The sequence below is a fragment of the Zophobas morio genome, unplaced genomic scaffold (genome assembly GCF_036711695.1).
Source record: "Zophobas morio isolate AGI-343-1 ecotype UQ-CSIRO unplaced genomic scaffold, CSIRO_AGI_Zmor_V1 ptg000007l, whole genome shotgun sequence".
NCBI classification, from domain to species: domain Eukaryota; kingdom Metazoa; phylum Arthropoda; class Insecta; order Coleoptera; family Tenebrionidae; genus Zophobas; species Zophobas morio.
The window spans coordinates 6,675,968-6,699,768 of record NW_026972112.1 but is presented as its reverse complement, the minus strand read 5'-3'; the positions used below and the strand labels follow the sequence as shown (position 1 = coordinate 6,699,768).

Sequence of the window (23,801 nt, the reverse complement as noted above, 5' to 3'; positions counted from 1 at the left end):
CGATTTTTACTAAAATGTTCGAAAACAATTATCAATTTCGAAGTAAAACTTCGTCACTTGTAGAATATACAACGTTCAGCAACCATAAATGCCAAAACTGACACAATCTAGAAATTCGTAAAATTGTAGACTAAAAGAATGTGGAAACCACAAATCACAAACCATGATTCGAACAATTTCCTTGATAGATTTACCGAAAACTGGACTATTTCAATTTCTGAATCAACTTGGAGGAACGAGAGTGCAATCAAGGGACAAACATAGAATGGCAACTTCAGTTCGAGAGCCATCACGTAAATTTGGTACATTTGAGTCGACAATTTTAAATTATATTTCATCTGTAGTCAGTAAATATGGTTTCTGTTTCTATGTAATAAATATATAATAAAGGAATGAAATGTGTTTCTGTTATAATAGAAAGAAACAGCCAGGTAGACATGACAGAGTCGCACCTGATCGTAACGCTGTGAGTCGCGGATTCGATTCCCGCCTAGCCTTTGGGTTAGATGTCTGTTTTTCTATATGATTGAGTTTGTTGGATTTGCTCTGGTGTTTTAATAATATTAGTAGCATTTGATCCGTGGCTGTACCGGAGCGAATGGCTTAAACAAACTCTACAGTCTCGATCTCACTCTTTCAAACCTATTCCGTCCAACTAGGTAAAATAAAGTCTACACTGTCGGTTTCCTCCAAACGCATTCCGCTCAAAACAGTAAAACCTTACCTTACCTCCGCTCGCTGTCGGTACTTTCAAGAAAATCAAAAATATGGTTTATGTAGTTCTGAGTAATATAATAAAGGGAAAAGTAAGGTGTTTCTTCTATATAATAATAGAATAACACAGCGGCACATTTTAAAACAGTACAATAACATAATAAAGAAGTCTAGGTATCTAAAATGGTGAAATTGTCGTTCGAAATTAAAAACCGAAGAGTTCAGTTACAAGTGAACACAAAAATTATACACTTTAAAATCGACAAAATAAGAAAACGACGATTTTTACTAAAATGTTCGAAAACAATTATCAATTTCGAAGTAAAACTTCGCCACTTGTAGAATATACAACGTTCAGCAACCATAAATGCCAAAACTAACACAATCTAGAAATTCGTAAAATTGTAGACTAAAAGAATGTGGACACCACAAATCACAAACCATAATTCGAACAATTTCCTTGATAGAATTACCGAAAACTGGACTATTTCAAATTCTGTATCAACTTGCAGAAACGAGATTGCAATCAAGGGACAAACATAGAATGGCAACTTCAGTTCGAGAGCTGTCACGTCCAATTTGGTACATTTGAGTCGACAATTTTAACTTATATTTCATCTGTAGTCAGTAAATATGGTTTCTGTTTCTATGTAATAAATATACCTATAATTAAGGAAAGATATAATGTGTTTCTCTTACAACAGAATGAAACAGCCAGGTAGACATGGCAGAGTCGCACCTGATCGTAACGCTGTGAGTCGCGGGTTCGATTCCCGCCTAGCCGATTGGTTAGATGTCTGTTTTTCTATATGATTGAGTTTGTTCGATTCGGAGTGTCTTGATAATATAAATAGCACGTCGTCCGTGGCTGCAGCGGGCGATTCGTTTAAACAAAGTCAAGACTCGATCTCATCCAAAAAGCTATTCCGTCCAACTCGGTAAACAAAAGTCTACCACACTCTCGGTCTGTTCCAAACCTATTCCACCCAATTCGGTAAAATGCAGCATACCGCTGCGTAGGTTTCAAGAAAATCGGAAACATGGTTACTGTTTGTTTAAATGTAATAAATATAATAATAAAGGAAAGGTATAATGTGTTTATCTTATAATAGAATGAAACAGCCAGGTAGACATGGCAGAGTCGCACCTGATCGTAATGCTGTGAGTCGCGGGTTCGATTCCCGCCTAGCCGATTGGTTAGATGTCTGTTTTTCTATATGATTGAGTTTGTTCGATTCGGAGTGTCTTGATAATATAAATAGCACGTCGTCCGTGGCTGCACCGGGCGATTCGTTTAAACAAAGTCAAGACTCGATCTCATCCAAAAAGCTTTCCGTCCAACTCGGTAAACAAAAGTCTACCACACTCTCGGTCTGCTCCAAACCTATTCCACCCAACTCGGTAAAATGCAGCATACCGCTGCGTAGGTTTCAAGAAAATCGGAAACATGGTTACTGTTTGTTTAAATGTAATAAATATAATAATAAAGGAAAGATATAATGTGTTTATCTTATAATAGAATGAAACAGCCAGGTAGACATGGCAGAGTCGCACCTGATCGTAACGCTGTGAGTCGCGGGTTCGATTCCCGCCTAGCCGATTCGTCGTTAGATGTCTGTTTTTCTATATGATTGAGTTTGTTCGATTCGGAGTGTCTTGATAATATAAATAGCACGTCGTCCGTGGCTGCACCGGGCGATTCGTTTAAACAAAGTCAAGAATCGATCTCATCCAAAAAGCTATTCCGTCCAACTCGGTAAACAAAAGTCTACCACACTCTCGGTCTGCTCCAAACCTATTCCACCCAACTCGGTAAAATGCAGCATACCGCTGCGTAGGTTTCAAGAAAATCGGAAACATGGTTACTGTTTGTTTAAATGTAATAAATATAATAATAAAGGAAAGATATAATGTGTTTATCTTATAATAGAATGAAACAGCCAGGTAGACATGGCAGAGTCGCACCTGATCGTAACGCTGTGAGTCGCGGGTTCGATTCCCGCCTAGCCGATTCGTCGTTAGATGTCTGTTTTTCTATATGATTGAGTTTGTTCGATTCGGAGTGTCTTGATAATATAAATAGCACGTCGTCCGTGGCTGCACCGGGCGATTCGTTTAAACAAAGTCAAGAATCGATCTCATCCAAAAAGCTATTCCGTCCAACTCGGTAAACAAAAGTCTACCACACTCTCGGTCTGCTCCAAACCTATTCCACCCAACTCGGTAAAATGCAGCATACCGCTGCGTAGGTTTCAAGAAAATCGGAAACATGGTTACTGTTTGTTTAAATGTAATAAGTATAATAATAAAGGAAAGATATAATGTGTTTATCTTATAATAGAATGAAACAGCCAGGTAGACATGGCAGAGTCGCACCTGATCGTAACGCTGTGAGTCGCGGGTTCGATTCCCGCCTAGCCGATTCGTCGTTAGATGTCTGTTTTTCTATATGATTGAGTTTGTTCGATTCGGAGTGTCTTGATAATATAAATAGCACGTCGTCCGTGGCTGCACCGGGCGATTCGTTTAAACAAAGTCAAGAATCGATCTCATCCAAAAAGCTATTCCGTCCAACTCGGTAAACAAAAGTCTACCACACTCTCGGTCTGCTCCAAACCTATTCCACCCAACTCGGTAAAATGCAGCATACCGCTGCGTAGGTTTCAAGAAAATCGGAAACATGGTTACTGTTTGTTTAAATGTAATAAATATAATAATAAAGGAAAGATATAATGTGTTTATCTTATAATAGAATGAAACAGCCAGGTAGACATGGCAGAGTCGCACCTGATCGTAACGCTGTGAGTCGCGGGTTCGATTCCCGCCTAGCCGATTCGTCGTTAGATGTCTGTTTTTCTAGATGATTGAGTTTGTTCGATTCGGAGTGTCTTGATAATATAAATAGCACGTCGTTCGTGGCTGCACCGGGCGATTCGTTTAAACAAAGTCAAGACTCGATCTCATCCAAAAAGCTATTCCGTCCAACTCGGTAAACAAAAGTCTACCACACTCTCGGTCTGCTCCAAACCTATTCCACCCAACTCGGTAAAATGCAACATACCGCTGCGTAGGTTTCAAGAAAATCGGAAACATGGTTACTGTTTGTTTAAATGTAATAAATATAACAATAAAGGAAAGATATAATGTGTTTATCTTATAATAGAATGAAACAGCCAGGTAGACATGGCAGAGTCGCACCTGATCGTAACGCTGTGAGTCGCGGGTTCGATTCCCGCCTAGCCGATTCGTCGTTAGATGTCTGTTTTTCTATATGATTGAGTTTGTTCGATTCGGAGTGTCTTGATAATATAAATAGCACGTCGTCCGTGGCTGCACCGGGCGATTCGTTTAAACAAAGTCAAGACTCGATCTCATCCAAAAAGCTATTCCGTCCAACTCGGTAAACAAAAGTCTACCACACTCTCGGTCTGCTCCAAACCTATTCCACCCAACTCGGTAAAATGCAACATACCGCTGCGTAGGTTTCAAGAAAATCGGAAACATGGTTACTGTTTGTTTAAATGTAATAAATATAATAATAAAGGAAAGATATAATGTGTTTATCTTATAATAGAATGAAACAGCCAGGTAGACATGGCAGAGTCGCACCTGATCGTAACGCTGTGAGTCGCGGGTTCGATTCCCGCCTAGCCGATTCGTCGTTAGATGTCTGTTTTTCTATATGATTGAGTTTGTTCGATTCGGAGTGTCTTGATAATATAAATAGCACGTCGTCCGTGGCTGCACCGGGCGATTCGTTTAAACAAAGTCAAGACTCGATCTCATCCAAAAAGCTATTCCGTCCAACTCGGTAAACAAAAGTCTACCACACTCTCGGTCTGCTCCAAACCTATTCCACCCAACTCGGTAAAATGCAACATACCGCTGCGTAGGTTTCAAGAAAATCGGAAACATGGTTACTGTTTGTTTAAATGTAATAAATATAATAATAAAGGAAAGATATAATGCGTTTATCTTATAATAGAATGAAACAGCCAGGTAGACATGGCAGAGTCGCACCTGATCGTAACGCTGTGAGTCGCGGGTTCGATTCCCGCCTAGCCGATTCGTCGTTAGATGTCTGTTTTTCTATATGATTGAGTTTGTTCGATTCGGAGTGTCTTGATAATATAAATAGCACGTCGTCCGTGGCTGCACCGGGCGATTCGTTTAAACAAAGTCAAGAATCGATCTCATCCAAAAAGCTATTCCGTCCAACTCGGTAAACAAAAGTCTACCACACTCTCGGTCTGCTCCAAACCTATTCCACCCAACTCGGTAAAATGCAACATACCGCTGCGTAGGTTTCAGGAAAATCGGAAACATGGTTACTGTTTGTTTAAATGTAATAAATATAATAATAAAGGAAAGATATAATGTGTTTATCTTATAATAGAATGAAACAGCCAGGTAGACATGGCAGAGTCGCACCTGATCGTAACGCTGTGAGTCGCGGGTTCGATTCCCGCCTAGCCGATTCGTCGTTAGATGTCTGTTTTTCTATATGATTGAGTTTGTTCGATTCGGAGTGTCTTGATAATATAAATAGCACGTCGTCCGTGGCTGCACCGGGCGATTCGTTTAAACAAAGTCAAGACTCGATCTCATCCAAAAAGCTATTCCGTCCAACTCGGTAAACAAAAGTCTACCACACTCTCGGTCTGCTCCAAACCTATTCCACCCAACTCGGTAAAATGCAACATACCGCTGCGTAGGTTTCAAGAAAATCGGAAACATGGTTACTGTTTGTTTAAATGTAATAAATATAATAATAAAGGAAAGATATAATGTGTTTATCTTATAATAGAATGAAACAGCCAGGTAGACATGGCAGAGTCGCACCTGATCGTAACGCTGTGAGTCGCGGGTTCGATTCCCGCCTAGCCGATTCGTCGTTAGATGTCTGTTTTTCTATATGATTGAGTTTGTTCGATTCGGAGTGTCTTGATAATATAAATAGCACGTCGTCCGTGGCTGCACCGGGCGATTCGTTTAAACAAAGTCAAGACTCGATCTCATCCAAAAAGCTATTCCGTCCAACTCGGTAAACAAAAGTCTACCACACTCTCGGTCTGCTCCAAACCTATTCCACCCAACTCGGTAAAATGCAACATACCGCTGCGTAGGTTTCAAGAAAATCGGAAACATGGTTACTGTTTGTTTAAATGTAATAAATATAATAATAAAGGAAAGATATAATGTGTTTATCTTATAATAGAATGAAACAGCCAGGTAGACATGGCAGAGTCGCACCTGATCGTAACGCTGTGAGTCGCGGGTTCGATTCCCGCCTAGCCGATTCGTCGTTAGATGTCTGTTTTTCTATATGATTGAGTTTGTTCGATTCGGAGTGTCTTGATAATATAAATAGCACGTCGTCCGTGGCTGCACCGGGCGATTCGTTTAAACAAAGTCAAGACTCGATCTCATCCAAAAAGCTATTCCGTCCAACTCGGTAAACAAAAGTCTACCACACTCTCGGTCTGCTCCAAACCTATTCCACCCAACTCGGTAAAATGCAACATACCGCTGCGTAGGTTTCAAGAAAATCGGAAACATGGTTACTGTTTGTTTAAATGTAATAAATATAATAATAAAGGAAAGATATAATGTGTTTATCTTATAATAGAATGAAACAGCCAGGTAGACATGGCAGAGTCGCACCTGATCGTAACGCTGTGAGTCGCGGGTTCGATTGCCGCCTAGCCGATTCGTCGTTAGATGTCTGTTTTTCTATATGATTGAGTTTGTTCGATTCGGAGTGTCTTGATAATATAAATAGCACGTCGTCCGTGGCTGCACCGGGCGATTCGTTTAAACAAAGTCAAGACTCGATCTCATCCAAAAAGCTATTCCGTCCAACTCGGTAAACAAAAGTCTACCACACTCTCGGTCTGCTCCAAACCTATTCCACCCAACTCGGTAAAATGCAACATACCGCTGCGTAGGTTTCAAGAAAATCGGAAACATGGTTACTGTTTGTTTAAATGTAATAAATATAATAATAAAGGAAAGATATAATGTGTTTATCTTATAATAGAATGAAACAGCCAGGTAGACATGGCAGAGTCGCACCTGATCGTAACGCTGTGAGTCGCGGGTTCGATTCCCGCCTAGCCGATTCGTCGTTAGATGTCTGTTTTTCTATATGATTGAGTTTGTTCGATTCGGAGTGTCTTGATAATATAAATAGCACGTCGTCCGTGGCTGCACCGGGCGATTCGTTTAAACAAAGTCAAGACTCGATCTCATCCAAAAAGCTATTCCGTCCAACTCGGTAAACAAAAGTCTACCACACTCTCGGTCTGCTCCAAACCTATTCCACCCAACTCGGTAAAATGCAACATACCGCTGCGTAGGTTTCAAGAAAATCGGAAACATGGTTACTGTTTGTTTAAATGTAATAAATATAATAATAAAGGAAAGATATAATGTGTTTATCTTATAATAGAATGAAACAGCCAGGTAGACATGGCAGAGTCGCACCTGATCGTAACGCTGTGAGTCGCGGGTTCGATTCCCGCCTAGCCGATTCGTCGTTAGATGTCTGTTTTTCTATATGATTGAGTTTGTTCGATTCGGAGTGTCTTGATAATATAAATAGCACGTCGTCCGTGGCTGCACCGGGCGATTCGTTTAAACAAAGTCAAGAATCGATCTCATCCAAAAAGCTATTCCGTCCAACTCGGTAAACAAAAGTCTACCACACTCTCGGTCTGCTCCAAACCTATTCCACCCAACTCGGTAAAATGCAACATACCGCTGCGTAGGTTTCAGGAAAATCGGAAACATGGTTACTGTTTGTTTAAATGTAATAAATATAATAATAAAGGAAAGATATAATGTGTTTATCTTATAATAGAATGAAACAGCCAGGTAGACATGGCAGAGTCGCACCTGATCGTAACGCTGTGAGTCGCGGGTTCGATTCCCGCCTAGCCGATTCGTCGTTAGATGTCTGTTTTTCTATATGATTGAGTTTGTTCGATTCGGAGTGTCTTGATAATATAAATAGCACGTCGTCCGTGGCTGCACCGGGCGATTCGTTTAAACAAAGTCAAGACTCGATCTCATCCAAAAAGCTATTCCGTCCAACTCGGTAAACAAAAGTCTACCACACTCTCGGTCTGCTCCAAACCTATTCCACCCAACTCGGTAAAATGCAACATACCGCTGCGTAGGTTTCAAGAAAATCGGAAACATGGTTACTGTTTGTTTAAATGTAATAAATATAATAATAAAGGAAAGATATAATGTGTTTATCTTATAATAGAATGAAACAGCCAGGTAGACATGGCAGAGTCGCACCTGATCGTAACGCTGTGAGTCGCGGGTTCGATTCCCGCCTAGCCGATTCGTCGTTAGATGTCTGTTTTTCTATATGATTGAGTTTGTTCGATTCGGAGTGTCTTGATAATATAAATAGCACGTCGTCCGTGGCTGCACCGGGCGATTCGTTTAAACAAAGTCAAGAATCGATCTCATCCAAAAAGCTATTCCGTCCAACTCGGTAAACAAAAGTCTACCACACTCTCGGTCTGCTCCAAACCTATTCCACCCAACTCGGTAAAATGCAACATACCGCTGCGTAGGTTTCAGGAAAATCGGAAACATGGTTACTGTTTGTTTAAATGTAATAAATATAATAATAAAGGAAAGATATAATGTGTTTATCTTATAATAGAATGAAACAGCCAGGTAGACATGGCAGAGTCGCACCTGATCGTAACGCTGTGAGTCGCGGGTTCGATTCCCGCCTAGCCGATTGGTTAGATGTCTGTTTTTCTATATGATTGAGTTTGTTCGATTCGGAGTGTCTTGATAATATAAATAGCACGTCGTCCGTGGCTGCAGCGGGCGATTCGTTTAAACAAAGTCAAGACTCGATCTCATCCAAAAAGCTATTCCGTTCAACTCGGTAGACAAAAGTCTACCACACTCTCGGTCTGCTCCAAACCTATTCCACCCAATTCGGTAAAATGCAGCATACCGCTGCGTAGGTTTCAAGAAAATCGGAAACATGGTTACTGTTTGTTTAAATGTAATAAATATAATAATAAAGGAAAGGTATAATGTGTTTATCTTATAATAGAATGAAACAGCCAGGTAGACATGGCAGAGTCGCACCTGATCGTAACGCTGTGAGTCGCGGGTTCGATTCCCGCCTAGCCGATTGGTTAGATGTCTGTTTTTCTATATGATTGAGTTTGTTCGATTCGGAGTGTCTTGATAATATAAATAGCACGTCGTCCGTGGCTGCAGCGGGCGATTCGTTTAAACAAAGTTAAGACTCGATCTCATCCAAAAAGCTATTCCGTCCAACTCGGTAAACAAAAGTCTACCACACTCTCGGTCTCCTCCAAATGTATTCCGCCCAACTCGGTAAAATATTACCTTACCTACACTCGCTGTCGGTATTTTCAAGAATATCAAAAATATGGTAAAATAAAGGGAAAAAACTAAGGTGTTTCTGCTCTACAATAGAATAAAACAGTGATACATTTTAAAATAATAATAAATACATAATAAGGAAATCTACCGAAAATGATGAAACTGTCGTTCGAAATTAAAAATCGAAAAGTTCAGATAAAAGTGAATTAAAAAATTGTACGATTAAAAATCGACAAAATAATAAAACCACCACTTTTACCAAAATATTCGAAAACAATTTGTAATTTCGAACTAAAACTTCGTCACTTATAGAATATACAACGTTCAGCGACCATAAATGGCAAAACTGACGCAATCTAGATATTCGTAAAATTGTAAACTAAAAGAATGTGAACACCACAAACCACAATTTAATTTCTTGATAGATTTACTGAAAACTGGACTACTTGAAATTCTGAATCAACTTGGATGAACGAGATTGCAATCAAGGAACAAACATAGAAGGGCAACAGTTCGAAAGCTATCACGTCAACTTGGTACTTTTAAGTCGACAATTTTAACTTATATTTCGTCTGTGGTCTGTAGGCTTGTCATCTGTGGGGTTAATAACAAAAACCTAAATTAGGAACATGTATAAATTCAATAAACTAAACTAAAAGAATTGTGCGATTTCTACGATATTTTAACAAAATTTTTGGTTTATTAATAATTCTGTTTACACAATAAGAAAAGAGAAATACAGGTCACCATCTAGTGTTCATTTTTTTATACGGTCAACATTTATTAACGTTATTATTAGTAGAGTTAATATTGCCAAATAACATACCCTCTAAGAAAATAAAGGGGGGGCGGGTAGGGCTAGTACTTGACAAAATAAGACTGACTTTAGAAATGACGTATTCTAAGAAAATAAAGAGCAGGTGGACGGGGCCAATATTTGCCAAAATAATAAGACTAGTTTTGCCAACATTAATTAGGAGTAATTATTAACACAATACACAAACGACAATGTAGGTCATGTAATCGCTTCTAAAATTGAAAAATTATAAGAAATTATTTTCGTTAAGCATTTTTTGTGAATATCTGTAATCCTTGTTAGAGTTTTCAACAATACTTAGTTCTTTAGAAAACATAATCTTGTTTTTCACATGTGTCTGATTTTGTGCTTTTTTCACCTACATATGGTCTATTCATGGTATTTTCTTATAACCTGACAGTTGATATGTCTTGAACGCGTAGTTATATTAAACTACATCAGTACAACTCAAAAACAGCAAAAATTGTACTCAAACAACAATTGCTTCAAATTTTGTTACCTAGTGTATCAGAAAATATAAACATATATTTTTTGATACAATATTTGTTTCAATATTTACTTATTTGTCAGGTTGATACAGATGATAAGTATCATTTTATGTTTTTATTATAGGTATTGAAACAGTTTAAGTTTGAATTCGGTTTCGACGATTTTTTAGGTTTCGATTTTCAACCTACACTCAGATAACAATTACCAGAAATATAGAAATCAGTAAAATATGGAAGTTTGTAATTGTTTATGTTCCGTCCCCCCACTTTTCCAGATAAGTAAATTCTGGCTTTTATAAATTGAATTCAAAAGTTGATGGCTTTAGTTCCAAGAAGTCTGCTCACAGGTGTAAAATATATATAATAAAACATCGATACGTTTTTAAATCCACCTAAAATGAAATTGAAGCCGTCCGTAACTAAAAATCAAAGAATTCTCATACAAATAAATAAAAAGAACGTACGTTGTGAAATCGCCGAAAGAAAGAAACGATTTTTAATAAAATGGTGGGAAACAATTTTTAATTTGGAATTAACACTTCCTAACTTATAGAATACACAACGTAAATGGCAAAACTGACACAATTTTACCAATTTGTAAAATTGTAGACTAAAAGAATGTGGAAACCACAAATCGCAAACCGTAATTCAGAACAATTTCCTGGATGGATTTATCGAAAACTGGACTGTTTGGAATTCTGAATCAACATGGAGGACTATCACGTCAATTTGGTAGATACTTTTAAGTCGACAATTTCAAGTTACTTCATCTGTAGTCAGTAAGCCTGTCATCTGTGTTGTTAATAACAAAAACTTAAGTTAGGAATATGTAACATGTATAAATTCAATAAAAGAAACTGAAAGAACTTTGTTATTTGTACCATATTGTTAAAAAAAAGTTTGGTTTATTGATAATTCTATTTATACAACACGAAATGAAAAATACAGGTGACCATCCAGTGTCAGCAAAAACGCGATTAGTATCGATGGAACGTTATCTTTGTCAAGATAAAGTCCTCAAACTTGTGTTCATTTATGATCTCCTAATGATAGAAATAAGTTTCGTGCTTAGTTAGGGGCATATGGACCGTACCCACTCCTAGAGTGTCTTTTGCATTTACGTGTTTGTTCGCTTACAAGCTCTGTTTAGCGGGCAGTAACTTAATTTTACCTCCCGAGGACGCTAATTGAACCAATGGACAAACATAGAATGGCAACTTCTGTTCGAGAGCTATCACGTCAATTTGGTACATTTGAGTCGATAATATTAACTTATATTTCGTCTCTGGTCAGTAAATATGGTTTTTCTACTCACACATAGTAATCCATGACTTACGAACTGTCTAGCCTCATAGTAAAACCATAGTTACACCCACTGGCATGTAATGAATGAACAGGCACGTAATATATATATATATATTACGTGCCTGTTTGGGTAGTTTCCATAGCAACTATAAATATTTGCTTTCCCAAAAAAAATTCTTCTGAAAGTGATTCTTCATTATAGATCGTAGAAAAAGTATATGACACAACTCTGGTGGTAAGCTAATTACGAACTCATATTACATCACTCGCTCGCTACGCTCGCTCGTGTGTAAACTTCGTTCGTAATTAGCTTCTTACCACCCTCGATATGTAATATACTATTCTGATTCTATGTAATAAATATATAATAAAGGAATGAAATGTGTTTCTGTTATAATAGAATGAAACAGCCAGGGAGACATGACAAAGTCGCACTTGATCGTAACGCTGTGAGTCGTGGGTTCGATTTCCGCCTAGCCTCTGGGTTAGATGTCTGTTTTTCTATATGATTGAGTTTGTTGGATTTGCTCTGCTGTTTTAATAATATTAGTAGCACTTGATCCGTGGCTGTACAGGAGCGAATGGCTTAAACAAACTCTACAGTCTCGATCTCACTCCTTCAAACCTATTCCGTTCAACTAGGTAAAATAAAGTCTACACTGTCGGTCTCCTCCAAACGTATTCCGCTCAAATCAGTAAAATCTTACCTTACCTCCGCTCGCTGTCGGTACTTTCAAGAAAATCAAAAATATGGTTTATGTATTTGTAGTATGTAGTATGTATGTATGTAGTAATATAATAAAGGGAAAAGTAAGGTGTTTCTTTTATATAATAAAAGAATAACACAGCGACACACTTTAAAATAGTACAATAACATAATAAAGAAGTCTAGGTACCTAAAATGGTGAAATTGTAGTTGGAAATTAAAAATCGAAGAGTTCAGTTACAAGTGAACACAAAAATCATACACTTTAAAATCGACAAAATAAGAAAACGACGATTTTTACTAAAATGTTCGAAAACAATTGTCAGTTTCGAAGTAAAACTTCGCCACTTGTAGAATATACAACGTTCAGCAACCATAAATGCCAAAACTGACACAATCTAGAAATTCGTAAAATTGTAGACTAAAAGAATGTGGAAACCACAAATCATAAACCATAATTCGAACAATTTCCTTGATAGATTTACCGAAAACTGGACTATTTCAATTTCTGAATCAACTTGGAGAAACGAGATTGCAATCAAGGGACAAACATAGAATGGCAACTTAAGTTCGAGAGCTATCACGTCAATTTGGTACATTTGAGTCGACAATTTTAACTTATATTTCATCTGTAGTCAGTAAATATGGTTTCTGTTTCTATGTAATAAATCTATATCTATACTTATATTATAAAGCTGAAGCTTTTGTTTATTTGAACACGCTAATCTCAGAAACTACTGGTTCAAATTCAAAAAATCTTTTTGTGTTGGATAGTCCATGTATCATCTCTACATATAGGCTATATAACATCACGCTATGGTCCATAGGAACGAAGTAGCAATGAAAAATTCGGAAAAATGGGAAAATTATTCCTCCTTTGACAGCTTCCGTTGCTTACGCTGCTTAAACGGTTAAAGTTACGTAAAAATCATGTATGACGAAATTGTGCCCCTCTAAAAGTTCTAAAGAAAAGTCCGCGACAGCATATGTCTATCTTTTAAGGTCGACTCAGTATAACCATTTTTATGGTAATGAAATTTGTTCTGAAATAATAATGCATTATGTATAAAATTCTCGCGTCACAGTGTTTGTAACCGAACTTCTCAGAAATGGGTTGACCGATTTGTATGAAATTTTTTATGTATATTCGGTATGTCTGACAATAGGTTGTAAACAATTTTTTAAACCCCTAAGTGATAAGGGTGGCCCACTCTAAAAAATTTTTGTCAATTTTTTGGACAAAATTTTTTATTTTTATTTTTTTAAGATTTGGCATCAAAAAATACACATAACCCTAAATTTTCATCTTTCTACTACCAACCCCCATTTTTTAATCGTCTATAAAATAAAAATCAATTGCTCTTCCTGTTAGTCTCGCTAAGACTCAAAAACGGCTTGACCGATTTGAAACATTTTTTATATTACGGGGATGGTTTATAAATAAAAAAAATAAGGATAACTTAAAAGAACAGTTAAAAAATAAAAAAATTCTAAAAATTTGGTATGGGAATCGCCACTTAGAATTACTTTCAATAGTTGGCGTTTCTGATGGACCTGTCATCTAACTGACGTGTCATACAAAACTAATTCTTCCGTGCGATTGTGAAAAGTATATTGCATTTCAAATCGTTCTTTGCTTTTTCGTAAAAAAAAAACGACGTTTAATTTAAGAAAAGTCTTGGTTAAAGTGAATTTAATTACACATTGCGAAAGTTTCTTATTCATTTTGATCTGCCATTCTATTTACCAATATTCACTTTGTTGGTTTCGACAAAACCTCAAACTTTACCGTTATTCGAGGATTTAATTTGAAGTTTTCAATATTTTCAAATTCTCAAGACAAAATTTACAGATTTGATTGACTGTGAAAATAATTCTGTGTGGTTTTATGAAGTTCATTAAAATGCCGAGAAGACGACAAGCTCACATAGGTCCACGAAGTCAATCAAATGTGGGACGAACTACCTCAGGTGCAAACCGCAATGATTTATTTCATGGGTAATTCGGATATGGAAGTTGATCAGCGTTGTGCTCATAATCAACATAATCAAACATTGAAGCGAGACATTGGGTGGTATGAATAAAACTGAGTAGATACTCATATTCGAAGTACGAAGTACCTACTTCGTTATTACTCTTATATACCTGAGCATCTACTCTATGTACTGAGTACCTACTTGGAAACATTGTATCTCCCCGGACACAAACTGAACATCTACGCGTTTTGTGAGCATTTAATCTAGAAATGAGCATCGGCGTGGCAAATAACTGAGCTGTCTGTAAAGCAGCTTAGAAAACCAGTAGGATCGTTGTAAGAGTGAATTTTAACTAAACATGATGACTTTCATGAACGTGGAACGTCGTCAAAAGGTGCATTCAGTTTGAAAAACACATTAGGAGCAGGAATATCGAAAACTTTTCATGTAATTAACTTTTATTTATGCATAAATTGTGCAGTGCGTTTTTTCTAACACTGGCCATAGAGATTCCCATCTTAAGGTGTCTACCCCATACTAACTTATATTTTGGTGACTCGATTTTTGCCTTGATGGTTGAATACTGTCACTGTTGTCCTTTTTTGTTGTATCGAGATGCCACTTGAGCATCAACTGTTACTTACTGAACTATTAGTAACATCTAAAAAAACTAGAAATATTTTGATTTGATATTCGAGTAGATACTTTGTATTTCGAGTATGAGCATCTACTGAGTTTTATTTATATCAACCATTGTCAAAAAATTGATTGAATATTGTTTCGACAGAACTTCCTTCGCACCAAAAGTATAATGAAACATATTCAGCATTTTCGAGTTGAGTCATTTCTTCACACAATTTTGTGATGACCTAATCAACATTTACTATCAACACGTATACCACCTTGGATTGGTGCAGTGTAATACTAAAAATAACTGTATTGTATTCCCAAAATTATCTGCGAAAATCGAGTGAGCCATTCCATCAATTTTTTGGAGGGAATAAATAAATATTCTTAACAATTTACCATGCTTACAATAACTTTAAAACGTCTGCAAGGTCTCAAAGTATTCATTTTTGCAACTCTTGAGTTATTCACTAAAATTGACTGATCCTTATATTTTTTTGAGTCACTGTAAAAGCAAATCTAAAAAATATGAATGCAATGATAAATTACGAAAATATACTGATGATATTTTCCACATTTTAGATATGCTTTATTCGGCAAAATCTTGAGATGACGTATTCAAGTTTTTGGGCTTGATAAACAGATATATTTTGATTGAAAACCTACCATGTCAAACAGTAACTTCAAAACGTCTGCAATATTTAAAAATTCAGTTTTGCAATTCTTGATTCAATCAATAAAATAAATTGACTCAGTGATTAATTTTTTTGAGACACCCCCTATAAGCAAAACTAAAAAATATGAATGGAATGATAAATCACAAGTATAGTCTCATCCTATTTTGGACATTTTAGATAGGATTCATTTGGCAAAATTTTGGGCTGACGTCATCAATTTTTTGAAGGGGATAAGTAAATATATTTTGAATAAAAATGTATTATGCTTATCATACGTTTAAAACATCTGCAAGATTTCAAAGCATCCGATTTTGCAGATTCAAAATTAAATTGTAGGTGAAACGGAGTTCACGGGGTCAGCTAGTGTATAATAAAGGAAAGAAATGTGTTTCTGTTATAATAGAATGAAACAGCCAGGTAGACATGGCAGAGTCGCACCTGATCGTAACGCTGTGAGTCGCGGGTTCGATTCCCGCCTAGCCGATGGGTTAGATGTCAAGACTCGATCTGCTCCAAAAAGCTATTCTGTCCAACTCGGTAAACAAAAGTCTACCACACTCTCGGTCTGCTCCAAATCTGTTCCACCCAACTCGGTAAAATGCAACATACCGCTGCGTCGGTTTCAAGAAAATCGGAAACATGATTACTGTTTGTTTAAATGTAATAAAAATAAAATAAAGGAAAGATATAATGTGTTTCTCTTATAATAGAATGAAACAGCCAGGTAGGCATGGCAGAGTCGCACCTGATCGTAACGCTGTGAGTCGCGGGTTCGATTCCCGCCTAGCCTTCTTTGGGTTAGATGTCTGTTTTTCTATATGATTGAGTTTGTTGGGTTCGGAGTGTCTTAATAAAATAAATAGCACGTGCCCTAGCTAATTTCATGAATGCCATAATCCCTTGCATTACAGATCGGCGGGAGACCAAAAAACAATTTACATTTGAAAACACTTTTGACGATTTTACCAACATTTAAATTTTTGTTTTCAACGTACATTGAGGTAACAATTATCATAAAATATAGAAATGAGTAAAATAGTGAAGTTTTTGACACAATCAAGGGACAAACATAGAATGGCAACTTCAGTTCGAGAACTATCACGTCATTTGGTACTTATGAATCCACAATTTCAATTTTTATTTAATCTGTAGTCAAGTACTTAAGTTCAAAACATGTATGTAACATGTATAAATTCAATAAATAAAACTAAAAGAACTTTTGGTTTATTAATAATTTTATTTACACAACAGGAATCTAGAAATACTGTGTTCCGGCTCGAAGTTTGTTAATATTTTGTTTTGATTTTGTTTGTTTTCCCGCGGATTGCTGACAAGTGTATTTTGGTCACTTTCCAAGAGGCGCCATAGTACCGAGCAAAAGGGCCCGGTACTTGGGGTTGGCGCTGTTATCGAACAGAGTGATCGAGAAACCCTCAGAGAGGTAACATCGCTAAGGTGGGCGTTAAGTGAACGCAGTTGCCATCTTGTGTGACGTAAATCGCGAATTGTTGTCGCGAAACTTAGACACGTGGTTCCTTTGTGCATGCGGTCTACAAACCCTCAACCCAGGAGGCTGAACAAAACAAGGTAGGTGACCTTTTGGTGCGTTTGTCAGCTTCGATCCAAGTTTTAATATTTTTTTTGGAATTGTAAAATCGCCGCGAAAAAAGGTGTTTTCAAAGCCTTTACGTCCAACATATGGTCCTTCGAGCCGGATTTAGGGTAATTACGAGAGATTTGTAGATTCCAGCACAAATTTGTTGTGGTTTTGCTAAGCGTGATTAGCACGCATTTTCATTTGATTTTCAATTTATCGAAATACGTAACTTCGAGCTTACATCATGGCTACCGTCGCCGCACTAAGTAATGGACGCGCTAGTTTGATCAAACGCGTGGAGGCTTTAGTGAATCTATCGCAACAAGCCAGAGTCCACGAAACTGTACGAGGAGAGTTTTTTATTCGAGCTGCGGACTTAAACCATATTGTTGCCCAGTTTGAGCAGCGACAGTTGCAGATTGTCGAATTATGCACCACCCCTGAGCAGCTAGACGAACAATACGAGGTGCAATCAAGATTTGACGATATGCAGTATTCAATTAAATCGGTTGCAGCGGAATTAAATCGCGAGGCCGCGCAGTCATCCGCACCCAGGGGCAATTTAACATCAAACAACGTCAAATTGCCCAAAATTCAAATTCCGACGTTTGACGGTCAGATCAAAAACTGGCCCACATTTTATGATTTGTTTCGGTCGCTTATCCACAATAACCCAAATCTTAGCGCAATTGAAAAATTTCAATATTTGTCGACGTCATTGTCTCGCGAGGCGTCTACCGTCATCAAAAATTTGCCGATTTCGGCGGCAAATTATGCTATCGCATTCGATGCGCTGGTGGCGCGTTATAACAATAAGCGCGTATTATTGACAAATTATTGGCAAGCGATCTATAGTGCACCCAAAGTGAATGGAGATTCGCCGAGTTTGTTGCGAAATTTGTTAAACGTGTTCTCTGAAAATTTGGCCGCGTTGAAGCAGTACGATGAAGTCGATTTGTGGGACTTCACGTTATTAAATTTAATGTTGCAAAAACTGGACACCACGTGGAAACAGAAATTTGAGTTGAGTATTGTAGGAAATTCCGTACCTGCTTACAATGACCTCCAAGAATTTTTGCTTAAACATTGTACCGCGTTGGAAACTTCCGTTATGACAATGGGTCATAATTCCGCATCCGCCCTTCATAAACCCACAGCTGCATCTTCCGTACCTGCTAAGCGTCCAGTGACGTCATCGTTTGTCACGCGATCACCAATCAGCAAGGAACAATGTCTTAATTGTTCAGATGAGCACCCATTAACGAAATGCGATGCTTTCTTAGAAATGGAACCACGGGATAGACATACTTTCGCGCGTAAGAAAAATCTGTGTTATAATTGTTTGTCGAGGGTACATTCGGTTAGCAAATGCCCATCTAAAGTAAACTGTCGAGTATGTAATTGTAGGCATCACACATTATTACATTTTGTCCCCAAACCTAGTGCAGAGTCGGGAGAGGCGTCAGGGGTTGTGGAAAACCCATCTACCGACGACGGTGTCAAAGTTATGACTAACGCGATTCCGACCCGTAGTTTCATTCTGCTGGCGACCGCGCGAATAATTGTGGTGGATTCGCGAGGTAAATACCGTGCATTTAGGGCGCTTTTGGACACTGCCAGCGAGGCCACCTTTGTCACAGAGCGCTGTGCAAAGGTTTTAGGGCTTCCTCAAACTAACGCGGTGGTACCTATTCAAGGCTTAAATCAAATGTCGACAAGCAGTACGTCGGGTGTATTAAAATGCGAAGTGAGGTCGCATTTAGTGCGTAATTTCTCGTTGAAGGCCGAGATGGTAGTTGTGCCTCAAATTTGCGGTGACGTCCCCACAATGCCAGTGTCTCAAGATCAGTTGAGACAATTTCGTCACCTACGCAATTTGAAATTGGCTGACCCGGAATTCGGTAAGCCACAACAAGTGGATGTCTTGTTGGGTGCTGATGTTTACGGACAAATCGTGACATCCGGCTTCAGGAAAGGTGGGCTCGAGAAACCGTCCGCGTTAAATACTGTTTTCGGGTGGGTACTGATTGGGGGTGTTAAGCGTAACAAACAACAAACCGCGGTTAGGTCCTTTTGTACGTCCATAGACAACTCTGTAGACGCCGCATTAAAACGCGTTAGGCAGCGTGAGCAAGTCCCACAACGCAATATGGTGGCCCCGCAAGACGCTTGGTGTGAGGAAAAAGTCACGTCGTCGATCGCATGTGACATCCAGGGTAGTTACCATGTTCAATTACCTTTCGCCGACAAGACGCCGTCCTTATTAGGTCGGTCCTCCGAATCAGCAGTGCGCCGTTTTCTCGTCCCTGAGTCGCGCCTCTTTGCGGCCGACCTATTGTCATTTGCCCGGGAAACCCTCAAGGGTGTGTTGAACACACACAGGGTGTGTGCGTGGCCCGACTCAAGAGTAACGCTAACGGGAATTAAGTCGCGGCCCGGTCATTGGACCACTTTTGTTGCAAATCAAATCGCGCCCATACAAGGTATATTCGAACCTTCGGCATGGAATCATGGAAGCGGCCCTGATAACCTAGCCGACTGCGCCTCGAGGGGGTTACTTTTACAGGAGCGTGTCACACATCCGCTATGGTGGGCGGATCCCATGTGGTTGACAGGTACTGAGTGGCCTCTACAAGTAGACCTAGAAGTTGGTACCGGTAGGGAACTTGAAGTACACAGAAGGGAATTGCATCATGCGTTGTTAATACCTGTGCGAATGGAACAAAGTAAAGTGTTTGCCAATGAAATTCGTTCATTGCAAAAGAATGGCACGTGTTCAAAACCATTCCACGAATTGACCCCGTTCCTGGACGACGGTTTGATTCGCGTCACTAGAAGATTGCACCAAACGGAACTGCCCTATGAAACTAAGCACCCCTTGTTATTGCCGCGCTCGCACAGTCTAACCGAACTAGAGGCCGCTCATCGGAAACATTTACATGTCAGATTCCGGATATTACAGTATTTGTTATTGCAAGCAGCGGCCGGTAACTGCACCCTCAAATGGCATTTTAACCCCTCGTCGGCCCCCCATATGGGAGGATTATGGGAGCCGGGCGTCAAATCGTTCAAATCCCATCTTAAGCGCGTTGTAGGCGAGCAACCCCTAACCTTCGAAGAATTTAGTACCGTGTTGGCGCAATTTGAAGCCGTGTTGAATTCGCGACCCCTGTGTCCCGCCTCCGCGGATAATCCCGATGAACCGTTGGAGACAATGCGGTCAAATCGGCTAAGTAGATGGCAGCTCGTGCAACGGTTGCACCAGGATGTTTGGCATAAGTGGAACACGTCGAATAACCTGCCGTCGGTAGGTGCGCTGGTCGTATTCAAGGGTGATTCGGTGGCCCCGTTGCAATGGCAACTTGGCCGAATTGTCGATCTGCACCCGGGAAAAGACGGTATAGTGCGAGTTGCACAAGTACGTACCACTTGCGGCATGATCACACGTCCTCGAGTGAAGCTGTGCCCGCTTCCTCGTCAATAGTTTGCATTCATATTGTGTTTAGTTTTAGTCATTAGTTTTTAGATTGTCAATTAACCTTATATTGTGCTGGAACCTACGTTTAAAAAAAAAAAAAAAAATTGTTTAATTTTCTTTTGGTGGGCGGAATGTTCCGGCTCGAAGTTTGTTAATATTTTGTTTTGATTTTGTTTGTTTTCCCGCGGATTGCTGACAAGTGTATTTTGGTCACTTTCCAAGAGGCGCCATAGTACCGAGCAAAAGGGCCCGGTACTTGGGGTTGGCGCTGTTATCGAACAGAGTGATCGAGAAACCCTCAGAGAGGTAACATCGCTAAGGTGGGCGTTAAGTGAACGCAGTTGCCATCTTGTGTGACGTAAATCGCGAATTGTTGTCGCGAAACTTAGACACGTGGTTCCTTTGTGCATGCGGTCTACAAACCCTCAACCCAGGAGGCTGAACAAAACAAGGTAGGTGACCTTTTGGTGCGTTTGTCAGCTTCGATCCAAGTTTTAATATTTTTTTTGGAATTGTAAAATCGCCGCGAAAAAAGGTGTTTTCAAAGCCTTTACGTCCAACATACTGATTCTGCACTGTCATCATTGTGCAACTTGACAACGTCATTTGTTATATGTGGGGCCAATTTCAAGGTAGCAAGAGGCACTTGCGATATCCCAAATCCAACTTGCAATTGCCCCCTTAGGTTACCCAGCTATTGGAAAAAATATATATACATAGGTATAACATTTTAAGAACTATTTAAAAAAAAGTTAGGTTTCTATTAAATACAATTTTATTTCCTTCTCATTTCTAGTGCTATGTGGTTCTCACATACTTACCGAAACATGTCTTATACTGAGTGTGGTGTTACATTTTGTTCAACAGATTAACAAGCTTTGAAGCGGTAGCATGACACCGTCTGGTTGAAGCATGAAGGGACTGTAAAATACGATATCTAGCTAAAATTTGATGCTTTCCTTCCTCTTTTTGAGCCCATAGGGTGTCTGATTAACTTAAAACCACAAAAAAACGCTTTAAAAGTAACGTTTCTGAAGTTTTTTAACAATTTTCTTGAATCCACGAACGCCAAAATGTGAGAAACTAACCCAGACGTCTCCTTTTGCCAAACTGAGACGATTCTGCATGCTGTAAGTGCGTTGTGTGGATCATAATCGTCAGAAAATGTCGAAATATAGTTTATATTTCATAAAATTCGACCAAAATAGGATTTCTAGCTAACTGATTGGAATTTGCACTCTCCTGTCTAAACAAATCTAAACAAGTTTGAAACGTCACCACTGCAAATGTCTGCTGAGAGAAAAATGCAAATCATTCCACTCACGAGTATTCCTATAAAACGCTAACCGAAATAAAAAGAAAAAAGTAGTTTACCTGTCGGATATTTATTACAATCCAATTTAAAAAACTCATAAATGTTACATGACATGAGAAAAAAATTAGTTTTTCTCATCTAAATCTTTGGAAATTATATCAAAACATGTACATTTTTTTGGAGGTACACTAGACGTATCGGTGGACTGTACACAACTGCTGCTTGCGACAAAATACTGTTTCGTGATCACTGATAAGATAACGGTTCTGAGTACTTTGGACTTTGGAGACCTTACTCTAGTAGGTATGTGCGCATATCCGAGAAATTTAATCGTTTATCTCGTAGATATATAAACTTTTAGTTATATATGTCAAACCACGATCCATTTAAATCATATTAGCCTTAAATCTACCTTGACTGAAATTTAAAGTATTTTATATTTTTTTTTATATACAAATAAATAAAAAAGAACAAATGGGGAAATTGTCGTTGGAAATTAAAAATCGAAGAGTTGGGATACAACTGAACACAAAAGTGGTACAATTTACAATCGACAAAATAAGGAAACGAATATTTTTTCTAAAATTTTCGAAAAGAATTGTCAATTTCGTAGCAAAACTTCGTGACTTGTAGAATATACAACGTTCAGCAACCATAAATGGCAAAACTGACACAATCTAGAAGTTCGTAAAATTGTAGACTACAAGAACTTGGAAACAACAAATCTCAACCATAATTGGAACAATTTCCTTGACAGATTTACCGAAAACTGGACTATTTCAAATTCTGAATCAACTTGGAGAAACGAGATTGCAATCAAGGGACAAATATGGAATGGCAACTTCAGTTCGAGAGCTGTCACGTCAATTTGGTACATTTGAGTCGACAATTTTAACTTATATTTCATCTGTAGTCAGTAAATATTGTTTTGTGTTTCTATGTAATAAATATATAATAAAGGAATGAAATGTGTTTCTCTTATAATAGAATGAAACAGCCAGGTAGACATGGCAGAGTCGCACCTGATCGTAACGCTGTGAGTCGCGGGTTCGATTCCCGCCTAGCCGATGGGTTAGATGTCTGTTTTTCTATATGATTGAGTTTGTTGGATTCGGAATGTCTTAATAATATAAATAGCACGTGGTCCGTGGCTGCACCGGGCGATTGGTTTAAACAAAGTCAAGACTCGATCTCCTCCAAAAAGCTGTTCCGTCCAACTCGGTAAACAAAAGTCTACCACACTCTCGGTCTCCTCCAAACCTATTCCACCCAACTCGGTAAAATGTTACCTTACCTACGCTCGCTGTCGGTATTTTCAAGAATATCAAAAATATGGTTTATGTGTTTCTATATAGTATAATAAAGGGAAAAAGTAAGGTGTTTCTGCTCTACAATAGAATAAAACAGCGATACATTTTAAAATAATAATAAATACATAGTAAGGAGATCTAACGTAAATGATGAAACTGTCGTTCGAAATTAAAAATCGAAAAGTTCAGATAGAAGTGAATTCAAAAATTGTACGATTTAAAATCGAAAAAATAATAAAACCACCATTTTTACCAAAATATTCCAAAACAATTTGTGATTTCGAACTAGAACTTCGTCACTTATAGAATATACAACGTTCAGCGACCATAAATGGCAAAACTGACGCAATCTAGCAATTCGTAAAATTGTAAACTAAAAGAATGTGAACACCACAAACCA

At 38.4% G+C, this 23,801-nt stretch overlaps 1 protein-coding gene across 1 annotated transcript; it reads left to right on the top strand.

Moving 5' to 3' along the window:
* Nucleotides 1-17,542: 17,542 nt before the first annotated feature.
* Nucleotides 17,543-20,782, top strand: LOC135123905 (uncharacterized). The gene has a single exon (XM_064048764.1). It carries the CDS (start codon nucleotides 17,543-17,545, stop codon nucleotides 20,780-20,782), a length of 3,240 nt encoding a protein of 1,079 aa, XP_063904834.1.
* Nucleotides 20,783-23,801: the final 3,019 nt, after the last annotated feature.

Excerpts from the sequence above, each read along its gene's own strand:
- LOC135123905 (XM_064048764.1), top strand. The coding sequence starts at position 17,543 with ATGGCTACCGTCGCCGCACTAAGTAATGGACGCGCTAGTTTGATCAAA.